The sequence below is a fragment of the Callorhinchus milii genome, unplaced genomic scaffold (genome assembly GCF_018977255.1).
Source record: "Callorhinchus milii isolate IMCB2004 unplaced genomic scaffold, IMCB_Cmil_1.0 Scaffold6, whole genome shotgun sequence".
In the NCBI taxonomy this organism is placed as follows: Eukaryota; Metazoa; Chordata; class Chondrichthyes; order Chimaeriformes; family Callorhinchidae; genus Callorhinchus; species Callorhinchus milii.
In genome coordinates this window covers 8,944,403-8,966,390 of record NW_024704747.1, presented here as the reverse complement: position 1 = coordinate 8,966,390, position 21,988 = coordinate 8,944,403, and the positions used below count along the sequence as shown (strand labels likewise).

The 21,988-nt window shown below is 40.9% G+C and overlaps 1 protein-coding gene across 1 annotated transcript in view; it reads right to left on the bottom strand.

Moving 5' to 3' along the window:
* nckap5l (NCK-associated protein 5-like) overlaps positions 1 to 21,988 on the bottom strand; it is a 291,964-nt gene that overhangs the window by 104,263 nt on the left and 165,713 nt on the right. Inside the window, exon 6 of the mRNA XM_007896185.2 lies at positions 10,827 to 10,917. Coding sequence (XP_007894376.2) covers positions 10,827 to 10,917 — 91 coding nt within the window. The remainder of the gene's footprint in view (positions 1 to 10,826; positions 10,918 to 21,988) is intronic.

Genomic DNA, 21,988 nt, shown 5'->3' with positions numbered 1-21,988 from the left:
AACTCACTGCGGGAAGTTGTGGTTGAAGCAGTGGTATCAATGTATTTAAGAGCAAACTTCATGCATAAATGAGGGAGAAGGGAATAGAGAGGTACAGGAGAGTGGAATATGAGGGGTGGAGGCTCACCTGAGCACTAAACACCACACAGCCTAGTTACGTATTTATTTATTATTATTGTTATCTATGTAAGGTACGGTGCAAAGCCATGCCTGTTAGATTTAATAGCTGAGGCAAACAGCAATTTTGAATTGTAGGTCAGTAGGAGCATTCAAAATGTAGAGATTCAATGGCCACAGCTTCTTTGAAGAAGCATTACTGACTACCATTCAGTAAAGATGTAACGTCTGAGCAATTTGGCAATGAGAAATCCAAAATTCAGTAAAATCTTGTCATTACAAACTCATGGGGACCAGCCAATTATTTCTTCTTGTCAGAGCTTCATCTTGCTCAGGTTCGAGCTGTGCTTTCAACTATAATTGAGCTTTGGCTGGGACAAGGGAATACGTTTGTGATAATGAGAGGATTGTAAAAACAGATTTTATAATAATGAGGTTCTACTGTGTTAAGCCATTACTTCACACCACTGTTCTTATGTGCCATATCTAGACCAGACGTCTTTGATACATGCTCTAGTTCACAAAAGTCTTCCAGCACCTCTAAGATAAAGTCAAAAAATGTCCAGCTGTTGATTTCTTTGACAGTCTATTCCCAGGGGCACCCTGGTGAATAAATAATTGTATATACATGTTGATATTAATTAAATACAGCACCATATAAATTGGGTATTTATCCTTAGATGCTGACAACTTTGTTTTAACTATAGAAGCTCACTGAGGTTGAATTTACTTATTAAATACACAGCCCCATAGATGTGTACATTTATATCACACCATGAGAAAAGTATTTTTTTCAAAATAGAAAAATAGCATGTTTATGATATCTTTCACATTATTATCTTTGGAACTCACTAAATCAATTGCCAGTGACTCTTTCTTCCTCTATATTTTCTACATTCCCATTGAACTGGATAATAAACCCATTTGAAACATTTTCAAGCTTGGGAGTAAATTTGTACCTCACCACCTTACTTGTGATACACCCCATGTGTTGAAATTGTACATTCACATCTGCATACAGCAAAACAAAACATTTTTAATTGGGGAGACAATTGCAGATTGTGATATTTTGTTCAGCAATTTTTGGTTTCTGGAGTTATTGGAAATTCTTACAAAAATCTCAACACTGGGATCAAAATTACTAACCCAAAGTGAAAGCCTGATATGTATGAAAAAAATATACAAAATGAGATGTGATAAAAAGCAATTGTGCATAAATACAAGCCAGGTGTATCCAGTCAAAACTACTTAGTACAGGTCTGGTAGCCATCAGTGCAGTTCCTTTAATGTCATTACATCAGCAAATGACTCATAACAACCACTGAGAACTGTCTATTATTTACAGCTTCCCCCAAAAAACAAAGTGGATTTAAACATGCCAACTGTTAAAAGAAAATCTGTAGAACTGAAGCAAAATACTTCAATCCCACCATCTCTACTGACCACAAAGCCACAGAAAATCAAATGTAAAATGCTGAGGAATTTTGTGTCTTGTGTAATTCGACCCACTGGTGTTGATATCGCCTTTGCTGATGACAGCATAATAGAAGCGGTTCTATTGATAACACTTTCAAATAATTACTTGGGGAATAATATTCTCTTCTGTTTTGTCTCCCTCCGCTGACTCTGCTGATAATCTTTAATTGAAATTTTTAAAAACAATTATTGTATTTCTCAGCCTTGAATGGGGATGCATTTCCTGAGCTATTTCAAATGAGCCTGTTTATTTCCTGTGCAATATTATGTTAGATTTACTTGTTTAACAAACAAATATATACTTTCCCTCTCCTTAAAGTGCTGCCTCGTGCTCTGGTAGAGCTCCATGGGAGTTGCTTCCCTTCCTCTCGAAGGGAACATTCTTTCTACACATCGCAACCAACTTAGTCAAGTCTAATATGCAGCAATTCATAACCCAAGTCACTGTCTGGTCAGTTTTGAGTAGTGATGTCAACTACTCATGGCATTTCCCCCATTATAAACACGCATCACCATTCTATGCACAACATGACTGGAATTTAAGCCCAAACAACTCCTGCCTTTGACCAGAAGTGCAACACCCTGCCCAGAGGGAACTCTGCTCTGATGCAATCCGGAGAGCTTGTTGGCATCAACAGTCTATGATATTGTGGGCATCGTAGACATTCCTGATTATTCTTTTAATAAACACCGGATGTTCACATATGTACTTCCCAGCAAACATTGAGGAATTAGTCATCAAATATTTCCCCTTCTTACTCCAGGGTCACTGAGATCACCTGAGAGAACAAATACTCAAGTGTCTGTTAGTTAAAATTAATGGAGGTTTAAAGTTGCTAAATCACCAAGTGTGCATAATTAGGACAATGCAAATTGTACCAGCTCCCTGCTCCCAATACACAGAGCTTTTCAAGGGACAACTTTGTAATACAAAAATACTGTGGAATGACGTGACTGTGCATTTGTAGGCAAACACGGCAGCACAGTTGAGTACAGCAATGTCCCACAAACAGTCATGAAATGAATGAGGAACTTCCTTTTATTTTACAAATAGTGTCATGGGATGTTTAACATTCCCCTGAACAGGACCTCAATTTAACGTCTCACCCGAAGATGGCATCTCTGACAATGCAACACACCACTCCCAGCACTGCTTTAGAGTGTCAGCTTAGACTATGTAAGTTCAACTCTGAAAGACGCACGTAAGCAGATGAGCAAAATGAGGTGCTTATTTCTTGCGGCACCAATTATAGAACTATAGAAATTCACGGTGCATAAGAATAACAACAACAAGATTCCATTTATAGAGCGCCTTTCACGTCGGGAGGACGTCCCAAGGCGCTGCACAGTTGGATCAGGACCCGAGCATTGGGGGGAAATGGTCAGGGTGAGGGGAGGGAAGGGAGGGAGCGAGGAGGGGGTAGAGAGTCGAGAGGGGAGCTTAAGGCACGGTCAAAGAGAAAGGTCTTGAGACTGGCCTTGAAGGAGGAAAGGGAGGAGGCGGCGAAGGCACTGGGGATAGAGTTCCAGAGCCTCGGGGCTGAGAGGCTGAAGGCCCGGCCACCGATGGTAGGGCGGTTGGGGCGGGGAATGTGGAGCAGACCGGAGCCAGAGGAACGGAGGGTACGGGCAGGTAGGTAGGGGGATAGTAGGTTGGAGAGGTAGGAGGGAGCAAGGCCGTGAATGGCCTTGTAGGTGAGGATGAGGATCTTGAATTCGATCCTCTGGGGGATGGGGAGCCAGTGGAGGCGAGCGAGGGTGGGAGTGATGTGGTCCCGAAGCCTGGTGCGGGACAGTACACGAGCTGCAGAGTTCTGAATGACCTGCAGCTTGTGGAGGGAGGTGCCGGGAAGGCCGGCGAGGAGAGAGTTCCCATAGTCCAGCCTTGAGGTGATAAAGGCGTGGAACAGAGTTTCAGCAGCGTGAGGGGTGAGGTAGTGCCGTAGTCTGGCGATGTTCCGGAGGTGATGGAAGGCGGTGCCAGTTGTGGTGCGGATATGAGGGAGAAAGGACAGCTCAGGGTCGAAGGGGGTTCCTGACTGGCTTTGAGAGGTGGAGAGTGCAGCCTTGGATGCTGATGCTGTCAGCGCCTGAGGTGCGGAGGCGCTGACGTGAGCCAATCAGGAGGGCCTCAGTTTTGCGCACGTTGAGCTGAAGAAAGTTGTCTCTCGTCCAGGACTCGATGTCGGACAGGCAGCTGTCAGGACATCGGTGGTCGTGGAGTTGAGGGTAGAGGAGGAAAGGTAGAGTTGGGTGTCATCCGCATACATGTGGAAGTTAACCCCATGTCTGCGGATGATGTCACCAAGGGGGAGCATGTAGAGGGTGAAGAGGAGGGGACCGAGGACAGAGCCCTGAGGGACACCGTACGAGACAGTGCGGGGGCCGGAGGAAAAACCGTTTCTGGACATAAAATGAAGACGGTGGGAGAGATACGACCTAAACCATTCAAGGACAGGGCCTTGAAGGTTGAGGTGGGAGGACAAGCGGTGGAGGAGAATAGCATGGTCGGCCGTATCGAATGCTGCCGATAGGTCGAGGAGGCAGAGGGAGCCCTGGTCGCAGATGGTCAGGATGTCATTGGTGACCTTGACCAGGGCAGTTTCTGTGCTATGAGCAGCACGGAAACCCGACTGAAGGGGTTCGAATAATGAATGGGTGGAGAGGAAAGAGCGCAGCTGGGAGGCGACAACTCTTTCAAGGACCTTGGACAGGAAGGGGAGGTTGGAGATGGGCCGGTAGCTTGATAGCTGCGACGCATCAAGGGAGGGTTTTTTCAAGGTGGGAGTGATGGTGGCAGTTTTTAGGGGAATGGGAACAGAGCCAGAGGAGAGGGACAGGTTGATGATGTCTGTGATATGTGGGGCAAGGAGGTGGAGCTGAGAGATAAGGAGTGGAGTGGGGATGGGGTCAAGGGAGCAGGTGGTGGGTTTCAGGGATAGGATGAGTTTGGTGACAGAGGATGGGGAAACGGGTACGAAAGTGTGTAGGGGAGGATGGGTAGGAGTCGGAGTGTGGGAGGGGCGTGTGGGGGGAGGTTGGAGGGGAAGTGACCGCCGAGTGGATTCCCTTGATTTTGGATTCAAGGAAATCCAGCATCTCCTCACAGTGAAGGTTGGAGACCTGCGCGGGGTGGCGGGGGGGTGGAGGAATCGGGATGTGGTAGAAAACAGAAGCCTGGGGTTGTTCTTTGCTTCCAGGATTATCCTGGAGTAGAAGGATGACTTGGCCGAGGCTAGAGTGGAGCGGTAGATTTTGAGGAGGTCCAGCCAGATTTGTCGGTGAACCGTTAGGGCAGATTTGAGGCAGGTGCGTTCAGCGGCCCGCACCTGGCTCTTCAGTGAGCGGAGGTGGGTGGTGAACCAGGGGGAGGAGCGAGAGGAGACAATACGGCAGGTGATGGGGGCAAGAGAGTCGAGTGTGGAGGAGAGGGTGTTGTGGAGGAGGGTGAGAGGAGAAGAGGTGTCAGTGAGGGTTGAAGGCCAGAGGGAGAGGAGTTCAGAGGACTCCAAGGCAGCGGTTAGGGATTGTGGGGGTAACTTCTTCCAGGGGCGGTAGAAGATGGTGGTGGGTCTGGTGGAGGTGGGGAGGGGGGTGGAGGTGGTGAAGAAGATGAAGAAGACAATTCAGCCCATCGTGTATGTGCTAGCTCTTTGAAAGAGCAAACCATTCAGCCCCACTTATCTGCCTTTTCCCCACAGCTCTGCAAATGATCCCTTTTTACCCACCTTTCTAGCTCCCTCTTGAAAGCTAGTGTGAATACTGCCTAAATCACTGCTCCCAGTAGCGCATTCCATATTCTATTAACCTTCTGTGTAAAAATATTCCTCCTAGTACGACTAACCGAGCAGTGGAAATAATGTTTTCCTATCTTGTCTTTTAAAACCCCTTGTGATTTTACTGACCTCTATAAGGAATCCCTTCAACCCTCTTATGAAGCAGTAAAAATAGACCCAGTTCAAGTACAATGGGGATAGGGAAGTGTAAACAAAACACAAAATACAGTGGATGCTGGAAATCTGAAAACAGATTCACAAATCCAGTTCTGACGAAGGGTCGTGGACCCAAAACATTGACTCACTTTCCTTTCTCCATAGATGCTGCCTGACCTGCTGAGTGTTCCCAGCGATTTCTGTTTTTGTTGCAGTTTTAATGAAATTTATCAACACAAGGCTGCATTGAAAAGGAGCAAGAGACTGCACAGATCCTTACATATTTACATATTGTGGAAGCAAAAGTAAATGCAGAAAGGGCTTTACAAAAAGATCTGAACATAATTATCATTTGGTTACAAAAGTGAGACATCCATCAATATAACTATAGAATTTTAATAATCAGAGTCCATTAGTCTCAAAAATCCTTTTCACATGATAATGTCTTTCTTACTATCTGTACCATTAATCCAAACACTCAGTGTTTGATCAGTTGGAACCCTCAGGCAATAATTTAGTTATCTACAGAACTATGACTTTAAAAGCTCAATAATATTCCTACTAATTAACGATGTATCAGAACTTCCAGGAGTTATTTGCATATATAATATATTTTCCTCCAACTTTCAGTTTCAAGATCACTAAAGTGCTAATTTGCATAACAGAACTGAGAGAGCTATAAAGTGATAGACTGATGAAGAATGATGTCTTGGACAGAAAGCTGAACTGTGTTAAGCACTTAGCCTGCAGGGCTACTACTTCCTCATTATGCATCAGACATCTTCCATCATTACGACTATAAATCAATTAAACAGTCCTAACCATTCTCAAAATACCATAAGAAACAATTTTACTGTAACCAAACAGGCTTTAATAATTGCTTTGCAAATTTATCATTTGTATTTCATGAATTTCCATATCCCATAAAATAGCCCTGCTGCTGTTCAGACCCAAAACATAATCTACTTGGTGGACAATCTGTTCATTAACTTTTAAAAACATAAACCAGGATGTTTTACTTTTGTTTCCTCCAAGAAACTGCTACCTCATACACTTGAAGCAAAACGTAAAATGAATGCATCTTGCCTACAATTTCATAACTAAACTCAATTATGTTCTCAAAAGATATGACGTCCTATCAAGTACTCATTACACAAGCAGAGAACACAATATCAAACAATCATAGGATGAGGTGTTCCTTACCACACACATGAACCAGCGGCGAAGCACTAAAACGCACAGCTATGACAGAGTCATTATTCACTGTGCTCATTAATCTAGTGTTTAAGCTTTAATCAAATAATCAACATTAATTGTTTAATCAATCATTTGATTTATAAAGCCATGCAATATAACATTCTCAATTCTCGGTCTATTTTAAAAGACATCTAATATAATTCTAATTTGCATTTATAATGTTTCCCAACAGAAATAGCCAAATTATTTTATTTATTACACTTTTCAAATTGCAACAACATAATTGCATAGGAGGCACACATAAAATTCTTTGCAATCAGTCAAAGTACAGAACAAAATGGACTAAAATGAGCTAATACATCATGAAGCAAGTGCTCCTGAAGCTTTTAGCAGCAGCGCACGTTAGATAAGAGTAAAGTGGATCAGCAGAATTGTATGGCAGCATTATATTTATATGCAAAATACATGCAAAAAAGGTGAGCAATTTTCTTGTCGCAGATGATAAAAACAAGGACAGTGAGAAAAAAAATGAAATAGTAATGGCAGCAAAAAGCAACTATGGTTTAAAACCCATCAGCTCAAGAATTAGTTCAAGCTTGTTTTTCTTTACTTTGTGTACATATATTAAACATAAAAATGCCCTATGGTTAGTTGTTCCAACAGAAAATAATAATAGAATTGAATGGCATGTTTTTTTTAAAAATATTTTGATTAAGTACTGTTTTCCAAACGAAAATCTCACAGTAAAATAAACTGTGCTCATTGTCAAAATAATCTATTTTGCATAATTTTTTTTAATAAAATTTTTGCTCTACTACCTTATTGTGCAAGAATGGAAAATGAATGACAATATTGATGTCAGGACTCGGAAATAGAGACAGAATTTGCGTCATGACAAACCAAGGTGGAGTCCTGTAGCTCAGTGGTTAGAGCACTCGCTTTGCAAGTGAGAGACCTGAGTTCATTTCCAGGCAGGTCAGGGCGAAACCTTGGGCAAGTTTCCTTACTCCACACGCCTAATAATAATCCCTCCAAAACCCAAAACAATAATAAATTGATCGTTTTAAATCTACAACTGTTTGTGGACATTGCTGTGCGCAATTGGCTGCCGCGTTCGCCCACAAATATACAGTCAATTCACTTTACAGTGTGTTCTGTGAAGCGCTTTGGGACGTCCTCCCAACGTGAAAAGCGCTATATCAAATGCAAGGATTATTATTATTATTATTAAGGGAACTGCGCATTCTTTTATAAACATACAATCACTTCACTTTACAGTGAATTCTGTGAAGCGCTTTGAGATATCTTTCTGATGTAAAAGGTACCTCATCAAATCATTGCAAGAGCAGAACAAAAAGATTGATGAAAGTTAGCAAAGAATGCCCTTGAATACTTAGATTTACCCATTTTGTTCCTGATTTAAAACTGTTGCCCTCCACAGGAAAATATTGCCTGTTCCCTCCCCAGAAACCCAGCAGCACAAAAGTGATACCCTGTGGTGCACTTTTCCCTTTTAGTGTTCCCCAGTTCTGTTCCTTACAATGCACTTTTTCAGTAATTTTTTAGATAGAGCTTATCACAAGAACATAAGAAATTATGGACAAGAGAGAAGACCATTAGGCAACTGAGGCCTGTATGTGCATAGTGCATGGGAGTGATGGGAGCAGAACCCAACGACCTGGACATTTTTTAGTATGTAAAACAACTAGTTAGACAGAAGCCTGCTGTACCTACTGATTAGTGCGGGTTCACTTATCCATGCTACAGGTGAGGCAGACCTCTGCTGAAGGGCACGATAACCTCTGTACCTCTGTGACAGTCCTTTCAAATATCACTAAATTAAGAATATAATTACCCTGTAAGGCATTAAAAAGCAGCCATATTAATTCTTTCTGTAAATAATATTCCACTTCATTTTTGGTGTCATAGTACATGATTTTTTTTAATATCATGATCTAGTAATAACATATTTGTGATTTATATCTGCCTCACAGCACTTGGTCCCTAGAGCAGTAAAATTGTAACAGGAACTGATTTTTTATGCCCTTGAAAATGTAGTTAGTATAGATTGTATGAGATCACAGATGTTGTAGAGGACGTTCAAGGTTGTAAACTAAATTTGGGGTTCTGCTCAGGTTCATAAACTGCTCCCGCGAGCCAGAACACCATCAGAATCCCTCAATAAACTCAGCCTTACAACTCCCTTGGAAGGAATTCTGGATTCATCGTCTTTTATTGTTTTCTGTTCTCACAAAATATGAAACTACTTCAAGGAAAGGTCAATTCCTCACCTTTATATTTAGTCGCCACCATTCTTCAAATAAATATTTAGCTCCATAAAATAAGATAAGCTACGATGCAAAGAAACACTGAAAAAAATCTTGGCCGGGCGTAACAAAAATTCAATTCCCACATCTGTACTATTCCAGTTCCAACCTCACAGAAAGCATCCTATGGAGTATGGAGTATTGTTCACAAGATAACAAGAGAAGTATGGATGAAGGCAATCCGTTTCCCCCATTTCAACGCATCTTCCTAGACCAGTGGCGGCCAACCTTTATCCTTGACCTTGTTCGGCCAACAAATTTAATTTTCTTGATATAATATTTCTCATTTTGTGCCATAAATCAAGAAAATTCAATCAAGAAAACCTGGACAAGTACAAATATTGGGGGGCCAATTCTTGACGGCACCGTGGGTCACTTCTGGCCAGCGGGCAATGGGTTGGCCACCACTGTTCTAGACTTACATTCTTCCCATTGTAACATCAAACGGTTTCTTAAATGCTAGTTTTCTGGTCTCTAACACCTTTCCTGGAAATCTGTACCCTGCTGGTGATTATCCTTAATGTAAAGAACTAATTCCTGGTGTGTGTTCAATTCAATCTTCCTGATATCCTTCAATGTTACTTGACATGTTATTTGACATGTACTCTAGAATTTTAGGGGGATAAGAATTAATGAAAGGAAGGGGTCACTTTTATTGAGAGTCTGAAGAAAGTACATCTTTGAATCTCTTGCGCCACTTTTTATTTTTCAGTCTCTGAATTTTAGTTCTACTCTTCAGCTATATAATAGCCTGCTTACATTTACATCAAATTGGTCTTGCGTCATTTGATCATCTCTCTGCTTCATCTCTTCCCCTCCACCACATAAAAATAAGCTGTTTTGTTAAAATCTGCTCAGTTCCACGCCCCTGATTTATTCCTGTTGCTTGTCTCAGAGCACGCTCCAGCGCTTCAATTTCCTTTTAAAGGTAGGATGGCTCAAACTACATGTAATTTCCAAGCATGCTCTCAACAGTGATCTATACTAGGTTAGATTAACTTATTTTGACTGTAGTCAGATGCCCTTGGGATGTAACCTAGTATTTGACTGGAATTTATCAGCAGGTGACACTGGCCAGAGGGCGGAGAGAATTGACCAGGACAAGTAGACAAGCTACTTAAAAGTGAAGCTGTTGAGAAAATGGCACTGGTTGCTACTAAATCCTATCCCACATCAAAATATTTAATTTTACTGTGAATTCTGAAAAATAACAGGTCTATATCAAGAACTGTGTCTTGCAAACACACTATGTTACATTGTAGAAAAAAAAGAATATTTTTCTTTTCATCATTGACAATATATACTACAGTCCCTCAAGACCAAAAACACTTTACAGCACAGAAAAAAAAGCAGAATATCTTTGTTCTCAATGTTAGACAGTAGCCAAGCCTTTTTGCAAGTATAGAAAGTAAAGAAATAAGGGTACAGTTCTCAATGAGGCTTTAAATACAACAAAGGGAGTTCATCTGCCCATGATGGTAGTGAAAGGAAATACAATTCTTAAAAGCAGTGATTTTCTGTGTGGATGATAGTAAATTCTAATTGCATGTGAAGTGTGGAATGCTGTTGTGATAAAGAATGAAAATTCACAATTGACTTGTTTATGGGTATCAAATATACTTTGCTTTCACCATTAAAAACCCATACTCCATTTACATTATTTACATTTCAAATACTGTATGTTTCATTCAATAATTAGTTTACATTGTGGTGAAATATTCTGAAAACAGACTTGAACAAAATGTTTCACAAGATATCTACCATCGTGAATTAATACCTGGTTCACTTTTATAAGCTCAGTTGTTTCTCCAGCACTCTGTCCTTGTGCTCCCTGATTCTGGAGGAGGTTCCTTACAGTCTCTTCCATCCTGAAACAAAACAAGGAATTAGTTAAGATCAACTCAGTTGGTTATAATAATAATAATAATCCTTGCATTTGATATAGCGCTTTTCACATCTTCTAGACGTCTCAAAGTGCTTTACAGAATAAAAGTAAAGTGAATTGACTGTATATTTGTGGGTGAAACTCAATAACATGGTTATAGTGTCAACATGGCTGGAGATTTGCATTCCAGTGTCAATCTGGAGAAACAGCACCACGATGTGTCTACCCACTGTACTTTCTGTAAAACCCTCAAATATAAGGGTCGGTTTCAACCTAACAGCTCACATCAACACAACAAGAATGTGATCTGGTCAACTTAGCTACTGACATGAAACTGCCCCCCCTGAGGAGTAGCGCATATGTGTCAAAACATAAGATGAACTTTTGCATGATGTAATGAGGTTGGTCGGACATGGAGAGTCATCCTCAGTATTATCCAAAACATACCATGTCAGAACACACTAGTCTTGGGTAGCTGTACAAATGCAGTGATACTTAAAAAAACAAAAAAATGTAAACTCATTCTTCCATGCTTTTAAATATAATCTGTATATTGCATATGAACAGTTTGAACAACAACAATATTGCATGGATGTGGGGTAGAAAGGATACTGGGGGTCAAACAAGATGCCAAGGTTCCAGACTGGCTTAGTGAGGTGGAGTGCACCATCATGGATGGTGATACTGTCAGTGCCTGAGATGAGGAGGAGCTGACGGGAGCCAATCAGAAGAGCGTCGGTCTTGTTGGGGTTCAACTGAAGAAAGTTAGCTCTCATCCAGGACTTGATGTCTGACAGATATTCTGTCAGCACAGCAGTGGTCCTGGAGTCAAGCGTGGAGGCAGAGAGGTAGAGTTGGGTGTCATCCGCATATATGTAGAACTTGACCCCATGTTTGCAGATGATGTCACCAAGAGGGAGCATATCGATATTGAAGAGGAGAGGACCAAGGACAGAGCCCCGAGGAACGCCGCACAAGAGGTGCGGGGGCTAGAGGATGGATAAACCGTTTGTGGAGATGAAGCGCAGGTGCTGTGAGCGGTATGATCTGAACCAGTCAAGGACAGAGCCGAGAAGGTTGAGGTGAGAGGAGAGGCAGTGGATGAGGTTAGAGTGGTCGACGTCATTGAAAGCAGCAGAGAGGTCAAGGAGAGAACGAGGAGACAGAGGGAGCCCTGGTTGCAGATGGACAGAATATCATTTGTCACTTTGACCAGAGCTGTTTTTGTGGGTGGCACGGAAACCCGATTGGAGGTGTTCGAGAAGGGAGTCGCAAGAGAGGAAGGAGGAAAGCTGCGCTTATAGTTTTAATAAAACAATCGTATACGTTTAATAAAAGTATAAGCACTTCTAATAATGATTTCTGTCTCAAAAGAATTATAACCATTTTTCTAAGTACAGATGTGTACCGTATGCAAAGATGCAGAGGCACAGAATTAGATGCTCAGTGACATTTCACTTGGTTTTATGGTGAACAGGATTAACTAGTCATCCATTTTTCTTACAATTTTCCAGTTGATGTGGAAGCATTTTATTACTAACAGAGCATAATGTGAATAGCTGCACCATCTGTTGGCCAAATGTGAATAAGCATAAACCACATCTAATCTACACTTCAGACAGTAGTCTGACAGATAGCAGCAACTTCTGCTCAGATTCTAACTTTAATTAACTCCACAATACACCACGAACATCTACGCATTCCACAAAGATACGGCATGGTTTGGAACTTTGAGAAATGAGTCTGAATTAAAAACTAAAACACAATGACAGCGTTAGAGATCCTAAACTCGAAATAGCCTTAGCTTTGGTGGGATGATATAGTGCATGAAGCCCATTTTTCTAAGAATAATACGATTGTTAAAACCCTGTAAAATATTAAACATTTAGCAGTCCAGTTCAAAAGAATATAGCAGAAAACAACGAATTGAAACAGCAGAAGGACAATAACATTATTGATGCCATGTTTAGATTGCACATTTTTGCAGTGATTTTTCTGGAACTATGCAATGTAAACATGGTCTTAATGCGAATTGTGGAGAAGCGTTGCTCCTGGCATCATCTGGACTAGTGTGATTTGTACTCGCACGATATGTACACAAGCAAGTACGAATTGCAATAGGCTTCCTTTCTTCCAAAATCCTTTCAAAGATTTGGGGCCATTCTCCCTGCGTGGCTCAAGAACTCCGAATGCAGTATTTTTAAAAAATATTAGAATCTATAATGTGACCAGCTTTTTAATCATTTTAAAAAGAGAACACAACAATAAATTACATTTAGACAGCGTCTTTCATGTCGGGAGGACGTCCCAAGGCACTGGACAGTCTGGGATTTGGAAGCTAGCTGGGGGTTTGGATCAGGGGGGGTGGAGGGCAGGGAGGGTAGGAGGGTGGCCGAATGCGAGGCCGAAGAGGAAGGTCTTGAGACGGAGGCAAGGGAGGGAGCAAGACGAAGGGACCGCCAATGGTGGGGCGGGGGACGTGGAGCAGGCTGAGCAGGGGGAGCAGACAGGTTGATATGGAGTTAGCAGGTCACAGACGTAGGAAGGAGTATGATCGTGGAGTGCCTTTAGGGTGAAATTGGGCGTTCTTTTTTTATTCCAATTTAAAACAATGTGCAGCAGGCAATTATAAATTCAGCTTCCAATTTTACTCCCGACCGTATAAATACAGTATGAAACAAAATGAAGGCCCTCAGTTTTATACATGCCTCGTTTATGCTGTGTTTTCACAGTGATTTAATGCAAAAAGCAGAGTATAAATCACATTGAGAAGATAATTTCACAGCACATTAGTTGGCACCAATGCAGTATGAAAACAGACAGTTCTTGAGGGATTTGTTTTCCAACAAAAATAAGTAAGAAAGTCACGTGACAGGCTCCTTAATAGCATTGAAAAGATAACATCAATTATCAGAGCTTTACGCATGTGGAAATCTATCCTTAGTCTATTGTGGCTAAGACCAGATATTACAAATGAGGTTTCCCCTTTCTCAATTGCTTAATTGGTAGAAGCAATATAGCTTTGGTTCAAGCAGTATAAAGTGAGCATAAGCTTGCCAAGCTAGACTAGATCATCTTAACAAACATCACTGCCAATTCAAATAAAGCATTGACAAATAGAACTTCACTGTATGCATTTCTTTAACTGCATTTTTTTTACCAATTATATTTTAAAGAAAATAGTCAATCAAATACAATAAATTTCTGTAAAGCATCCATAACAAAATGCATTTTGAAAACATATCAAAATATATCCATTTTATGGAATTTTTTAGGTAATGGTAAACACCAAAATATCAAGCCTGTCATGTTTTTCCAAGTGTGTTTTGTAAATCCAAGCCATTATTGGTTTGAGATTTGGAAGACACTTTTTGGACAAGATATCAAGTGCAATGACATGTCATTAAATGTAGCAACTGTGACAAGCATTTATACAATAGGATTTTATAATTATAAGTGCATATCAAATATTGCTACATATTATACTTGACTGCCTAGCAGAGCTCCACCCATTGAGTTCAATATAAAATTACATTTCCTATGGGATCTCTCCTCCAACTTTGCAGGAAATGGATTGAAAGCAGGAAACTGAGTGCACACTGTGAAACTCATGTCTTATCAGTCGGGATCATAATTCTTAATATAACTTACGCGAAGTCCGAGTTGCAGGCAAACTGTATAAGTCGTATCAAATCAGATTTAATCAATCAATTTACACTGCGCATGTGTAAGTCATTGCAGACGGTAAATACATGTAATAGTTCGATAAGTGCTCATTCGGTGATCGGTCAAAATGTGCCTTGAACCCACCGCCGCATCTGCACTTACCAGCAAGCACTGGAAACCAATTGAATTGTGGAAAATGAAGTTCTTCTGCATATGCGTCAATAGAACAAGACTATGTATCCTGCCATTCAATGCAGTCGGCCAGTAAGTGCATGAGTGTGGACGGGTCAAGGAGTCATTTGCCATGATTCAATGCAGCCAGTAAGTGTGGGAGTAACAGACATTACGAGTTAGGAGGTGATTAATATGAGTAGAGCAAAGAAATCTAAGTGGTTTTGATAGGAAATTGAATGGTGATTAATAATACTAATAATTCTTGTCTTTGATATAATATAAATCCTTGCATATGATATAGCACTTTTCACGTCTTCTCGATGTCTCAAAGCGCTTCATAGAACATACTGTAAAGTGAATTGACTGTATATTTGTAGATGAAAAGCGGCAGCCAATTGCACACAGCAGTGTCCCACAAACAGTCGTGGATTGACGTGACCAATTTTATTATTGTTTTTTTCTTGAGGGATTGTTATTAGGCGTGTGGAGTTAGGAAACTGGCCCATTGTTTCACCCTACCAGGAATCGAACCCAGGTCTCGCTTGTGAGGCGAGTGCTCTAACCACTGAGCTACAGGACTCCACAAAGTTGTATATGTATGAAATTGCTGAAATATGCGGTATTAACTTAGTCAGAATTATCCCAAGTTTTAGCCAACAATGTTTAAATTGTGATGTGTCACACGTCTGCATCACTAACACACATTACATAATTCTCTGAAGACAATGGATATCCTCTCAACAAATGCCTATTTAACTGTGATGTTGGCAACATTTTCTATTTGTAGGTATGCACACCTTGTAATGAGCTTCATAATTTTACATAAACGGGGACGAAGAGGAGAAATCTGATCCTAGCAAGTACAGCAGAGCCCTGTTATAAGATGGGATCCATAAACAACGCAATCCTTTACACAGAGACTTCCGGCTGGCTCGAAATGTACAGAAGGTGAAGTCAGCATCGACTAGGCTATGATTTATTTTTAGCTTGCACAGTGAATGGGCTCCATGCCCCCATTCACACTATAAACAAACCCACATGATAACAAAGCACATTACAATGCGGTTCTTCTGTACATGAGTAAAAAGAGAGACACAAAAAAAACCTGATATCCACATTATTCATGTGCCTTGGGACATCCTCCCGACGTGAAAGGCGTTTTACAAATGTAATTTTGTTGTTGTATTTTCATATCCATAAAGGGGTCTGTGCCAATTAGAGTAGATATTGGGCTCTACACTATATATGTATCTTTGAAAATGACAATGATTATAAACTACATAGAAATGTGAAAGCAAATAGCACAACTAAACATTTTAGATAAAGCAGAAAACAGCAAAATATAGATACCTGTATATAAATAGGACTGACAATGAAAATATAAAACTCTTTAAACCTATGCCGGTTACATAAGCAGATCTGTTCAAACTGAAGTTCAACTTCCTTATTGCCAGTTAAACATGATACTGTGTGTAAACACATTGTTTTCATGACCACTTGAAGTTGACTGAAACTTCGGAGCCTTTTAAATTGTTTTAGGTAGGTGTAGACTCTCAATGGGAGAGCAACACAAACTATTGGAAACAGATGTCACGTTGAAGCTTACAACAAACGTACAGCAAACAAATTCATTCACGTGAAGTAGTGAATGTTATTTTAATAATCTTGCATTAGCTTTTTGAGAATTAAAGTGGCATTCCTGCACACGCTAACATAGGGCTATCATTCTGAACATAGTTTCTGCAGTTCCTTATAGTATGTTCATTATAATCATTGCTGGAAAATTGAGTATTTTGTAACGAGTAGAGGACAAGAAATTTTGAAAACTGTCTAAACTCACTTTGTTTTCCACTTGAACAAACTATTTGTACGATGCAAAATCTATTCAACACCTCTGTCACCTTCTAATTTTTAATATCTAACTTGTTCCTTAAAAACCTATTTACAGACTTAAATAAGAGGTATCATAGTCACATTTGCTCTGCTATTTAAATTCCAAAAAGGCATACCATCTTGATCAGCTTCTGTCATGTAGAATGATCATAAACAACAATTACAACAGTGGAGACAAACACTCCACTGTCATGTAGGGTGGAATCAGCAACTATCACAAGATCATAAGATTAGTTCGGATGAAGAAGGCCCTTTGGCCAGTCTGATCTTATCTTTCCGGAATACCCACCACATCATTCTCCCATCACCACATGAAGCTTTTTTTAAAAAATGAGATAAGTTATCACTTTCAGCAGAACTAATAACTACTGAACTAACTAACTAACCAAGACTAAAACATTCAACCAATCACATAGTTCTGAATCCTAACTTCTGCAAAAAATTTAATTTTAAAATAATTTGTTTCTCCTGATATTATCATTTCCGTATTTTTGTTTATTTGTTTTCTTCTCATGTTTCCCGCGGTCAGGAGCATTTTCTGGCTAAGATCTGCAGCATCATCTGCTCCCAGGCCTCTGCAATCGTCCCTCTTAAGTCAGGTATGGGGAACTGTGCAATTTTAATTTCACATAACTTAACGTATTATACAGGATCTTCAAGTTGACAGTAGCTTGCAGTTACATGAAACTATAGATTCTGGGAAATGGAGAGCTTAAAACATTTTAAATTTCCTGGTTGGGACAAGGTTAATATTTAAGCATAAATATATTTGTGTACACCCGTTTTGATCAATGTTTAACAATCCACTAAGACCTAGTTTGGAGTGGACTACACAGGTCTGGTAGTTTCTTCCTCACAGCTCGCTATGCCTGCACGGATTGTTGTTTTTAACATGAATTGAAATAGAACGTACCTTTTAGCACAATGGCTAAATTTTGCAAAGACTGGAAGCAATAAACATCAATGGAAAGAAAACTAAAAGTGATCACCATCTACTCAAATATTTTTATTCAAAATTTCAATTATTGCCTTCAACATAAAGTCACATATTTGTTGCTAAGTCTATTATTCTACCTCCCTCACCCCACATCATTCTCTAATTTATTTTACACCATCTAAATCATCATTTAACATGGCGATGAAAGTTTTCACTGTCCAGGAAAGAAACAAGTCTGGTTTTGTTCGGCATGATAGATCTCCTGTTGTGCAGCTGTTAATGCCTCATGTGATTATTTAACTCCAGGATTTTATCACCACAGGTGTAAAAACATTCAATGGATTATCTGTAAAACACTTGTTTAACTAGTTGTAAAATAAACTTTTCATCAGAAAATGCCTCCACACCCATCTGGAAAGCTACAAGAAAAGTAAACAAGTATTTTACAATTATATTTTTGATGCTAGATTTTCATAAATCAAAATGCACCTCAGAGCAAGAAAAATATTCTCAGGCAATAATCAGACATACAATACATGCTTTATTTGCAACCCGTGTATTTCAACATCGTATGACATTTAACTATAATTAGAAATGTAACTGTGAAAGAATAAGTGTACATTTGCAGTTTTACATGAGATTCAGTATACTGAGCATCAATTAAGTGTCACCATCAAAAACAACAACAAATTACATTTGTATAGCGGCCTTCACCTCAGGAGGATATCCCAGTGCCCTGGATCAAGCAGGTTAATACAAAATATAGGAAACTCCTGATAACTTGATCCTGCATTAATAATTATAATAATAATCCTTGCAATTGACATGATGCCTTATCATGTCGTTGAGAAGACTCAAGGCGCTTCACATAATATAAAGTGGATTGACTGTATATTTTGTGAGTGAAACGCGGCAGCGAATTGTGCACAGCAGGGTTGCACAAACAGTCATGGGGGGATCATTATCCCCGAAAAACGATCCGTCAATCGTCCAGCAACTGGGTTTCTACTTATTGATAGGTAAACAATTGCATGTGGAAAAAGGAAACTTGCTGAAGGTTTTTCCCCACCAAGGATTCAAACCCAAGTCCTCTCACTTGCGAGGCGAGTCTGCTAACCACTGCGCTAAGGGACTCCAGTTACCTTGTTAATACCACATCATTCATCATGCTATCAATACACCCCTGCATTTATTTATGTATTTATATATTTGCCTAACTCAAGACACTCATCAATTAACCCTTTTCCCATGCAGTGACAAGTTATCTGGTTTCCTCACCTGATCTCAGGTGTGCTGCTATGAGGGAGGAAAGAGAAGCTGGATCGAGAATCTCGGTTGTTCATTCCCACACACTTCTGAGTGGCTCTCAGTGTGGCTTTTATTGAAGCCTAGTCATAGGGCATCCATGGAGTCCTGTTGCTCAGTGGTTAGAGCATTTGCCTCACAAGTGAAAGGACCTGGGTTCAATTACCGGCAGGGCGAAATGTTGGGCAGGTTTCCTTACTCCACATGCCTGTTTACCTAGCAGTAAGTAGGAACCTGGTTGTTAATCAATTGGCGGATCGCTTTTCCGGGTAATAATTCTTTCAAAAAAAATAATTATTTGGTCACTCAATCCAGAACTGTTTGTGGGACGCTGCGGTGCGCAATTGGTTGCCGATTTCACCCACAAAATTCACTTTACAGTGTATTCTGTGAAGCATTTGAAACGTCTCGAAGAAGTGATAAGGTGCTTTATCAAAAGCAAGAATTATTATTATTATTATTATCTAACCTGTTGCCATTTGGCATTGATTAAGGGAGAGACAATGAAAGGAAGGAAGTTAACAGGCAAAGAAATGTATATATGTGAACACAGCTGATGTACAGCATAAGTACCTGATGACAACATCTCTGAAACAGTTTCATGAATAAACACTAAACTGTGCAAAATTTGCCGTATATACCTGTAATATTACAATTTAAGCAACAATTTCACAATGTTATCTCTGTGAAAATAAACTCCCAAACACATCCTTGCTACCATTCAAACCAGAAAGAATTTTGAAATTAGTTCTTTTCTAGCTCCTGAGCTGCTGCAGTAGGAAACGTGGAGAATTTACCAATGTGTATTCACTATGAATTAAACATTCCAGATTCGTGTCACATGCAGTTTTATATTGGAATGAGAAATGGTTAGCACTGCCACAAATAGCAGGTTATTGATGCTCTGATGGGAGATTCCTCACATTTACTTCTTGCAAATTAGCAGTAAAGATAGAACAAAAAAGTCACGAATACAATGTTTAAACGTGAAGTTTAATTAGCAGGGTGGGTATCCTAGAGTGGCGGTGTCAAATAAACTGAAGGGTTTTCTTCGGCAAACTAATCTTGTGATCTTTTCCTTTCACCAACGCCCATCCCCTCCCCCCCACCATCCCCCAAAATTCTGCACACAGAACACCTCAACAAAGAAAATGAGCCACTAGATGACCAGATGAACATGCTGCCTCCTCCCCTGCCATGTCGCCTATCACCCACACCCCCCTTGCCTCCTTCATTACCCTCTCCTCCTACCACAGCCCCACACCCTACACTCCTTTGCCCCCATCTCTCCCTCCTCTTTTTCCCGACACCCATCACCCAGATGAAGCCCACCACCTGCTGCCTCAATCCGTCCCCAACCAACTCCTCGTCATTCAACTCCCCCTCCTCTGCCCACTACTGGCTGACACAATCAACCAATTCCTCTCCTCAGGCTCTATCCCACTCCCCCTCAAAACTGCAGTCATCACTCCTCTCCTTAAAAAGCCTACCCTTGATCCCTCCAACCTCTCAAACTTCAGACCCATCTCAAATCTGCTCTTCCTAGCCAAAGTTTTGGAACACGTCGTTGCAAATCAACTTCGCTCACACTCCTTTCTTTAGCCCCCTCCTTTTCCTTATCTACATGCTTGCTCTCGGTGATGTCATCCGCAGACGTGGGTCAACTTTACATGTATGCAGATGATACCCAAATCTATATCTCCCCAGCTGTGACTCCCAGTATACTGATGTCCTGTCAGCATGTTTGACAGACATCAAGGCCTGGATCAGCGCAAATTTCCTGCAGCTGAATGTCGGCAAGATGGAAATCAAACAACCAACGTAGCCGAAACCCTCGTCCAAGCCTTTGTCACTTCCCGGCTGGACTATTCAGTCGCTGGTCTCCCCAGCTCCACCATACACAAAATTCAATTAATTCCAAAACTCTGCCACCGAGATAGTCACCTGCACAAAACTCCCCCATCACACTAGTCCTCGCCAAGCTCCACTGGCTCCCAATCACCAAACAGATGGATTTCAATATCCTCTCACTTGTTTTCAAATCCCTTCCAGCCCTCGGACCTCCCTACCTATCCGATCTGCTTACCCCCCACTCCACCACCTGCTCATATATATCGTCTTTTACATCGGGAGGAAGTGCTAACTGTCTGTAGCCCATATGTATGACTATTTTTTCATTGAGTTCACCCCACGTGAAGGGCGCTATATAAACGCAAGTTGCTGTTGAACAAGACTTGTGCGCCCTCCCCCTCCCAAAGCCTAACAAAATAAAACCACAAGCATAAGAACAAATTGGTTCAACACTTAAACACGTTAAAACACTCAAAACATTCCTACCATAGTATGCTCAGCCATGCAAACAAACCTATTGGAAGAGTATATTTTCCTGCAAACCCAGTTGCCAAATATATACATCGGCTTCACATAATGTCTGTCTGTAAGTCAACTCACTTAAAAAATAATTATACGTATGTGCGACAGTTAGTACTTCCTCCTGACGTGAAAGCCGCTATATATATATAATATATATATGTGCGAAAACTTCCACCAACAAAACATTTGACAAGCAGAAACCATACTCATTGGCTGCCGTCAATGTCTTCTATCCTGCGGCTTACCTCCCCAGCATATCGCTCAGACTTACTGAACCCGCGTACAACATAGGCATCAGGTTTGACTCCCAGCTGTCCTCATTCCTCACATCCGGTCCCTGACCAGGACCGCCTTCCTCCACCTCTGCCACATTACCTGCCTCCAACCGTACCTTACCCCAGACGCAGCCGAAATACTCGTCCATTCATTCGTCACCTCCTGACTTGACTTCTCAAATACCCTCCTAACCGGTTTCCCCAGCTTCACCATGCACAGGGTCCAGCTGATCCAAAACTCCCCTGCCCGCATACTCACCAGCACTAAACTCTGTACCCCCATCACACCAGTTCTCCAGCCAAGCTCCACTGGCTCTCTATCCCCAAATGATTTGATTTCAACACCTCCTCCTCCCCCCGGCTCGGAATCGTGCCCCGCCAATGTCAAGTTCTCTGGGACGCTACCGTGCATTAGAGGCACTATATCAATG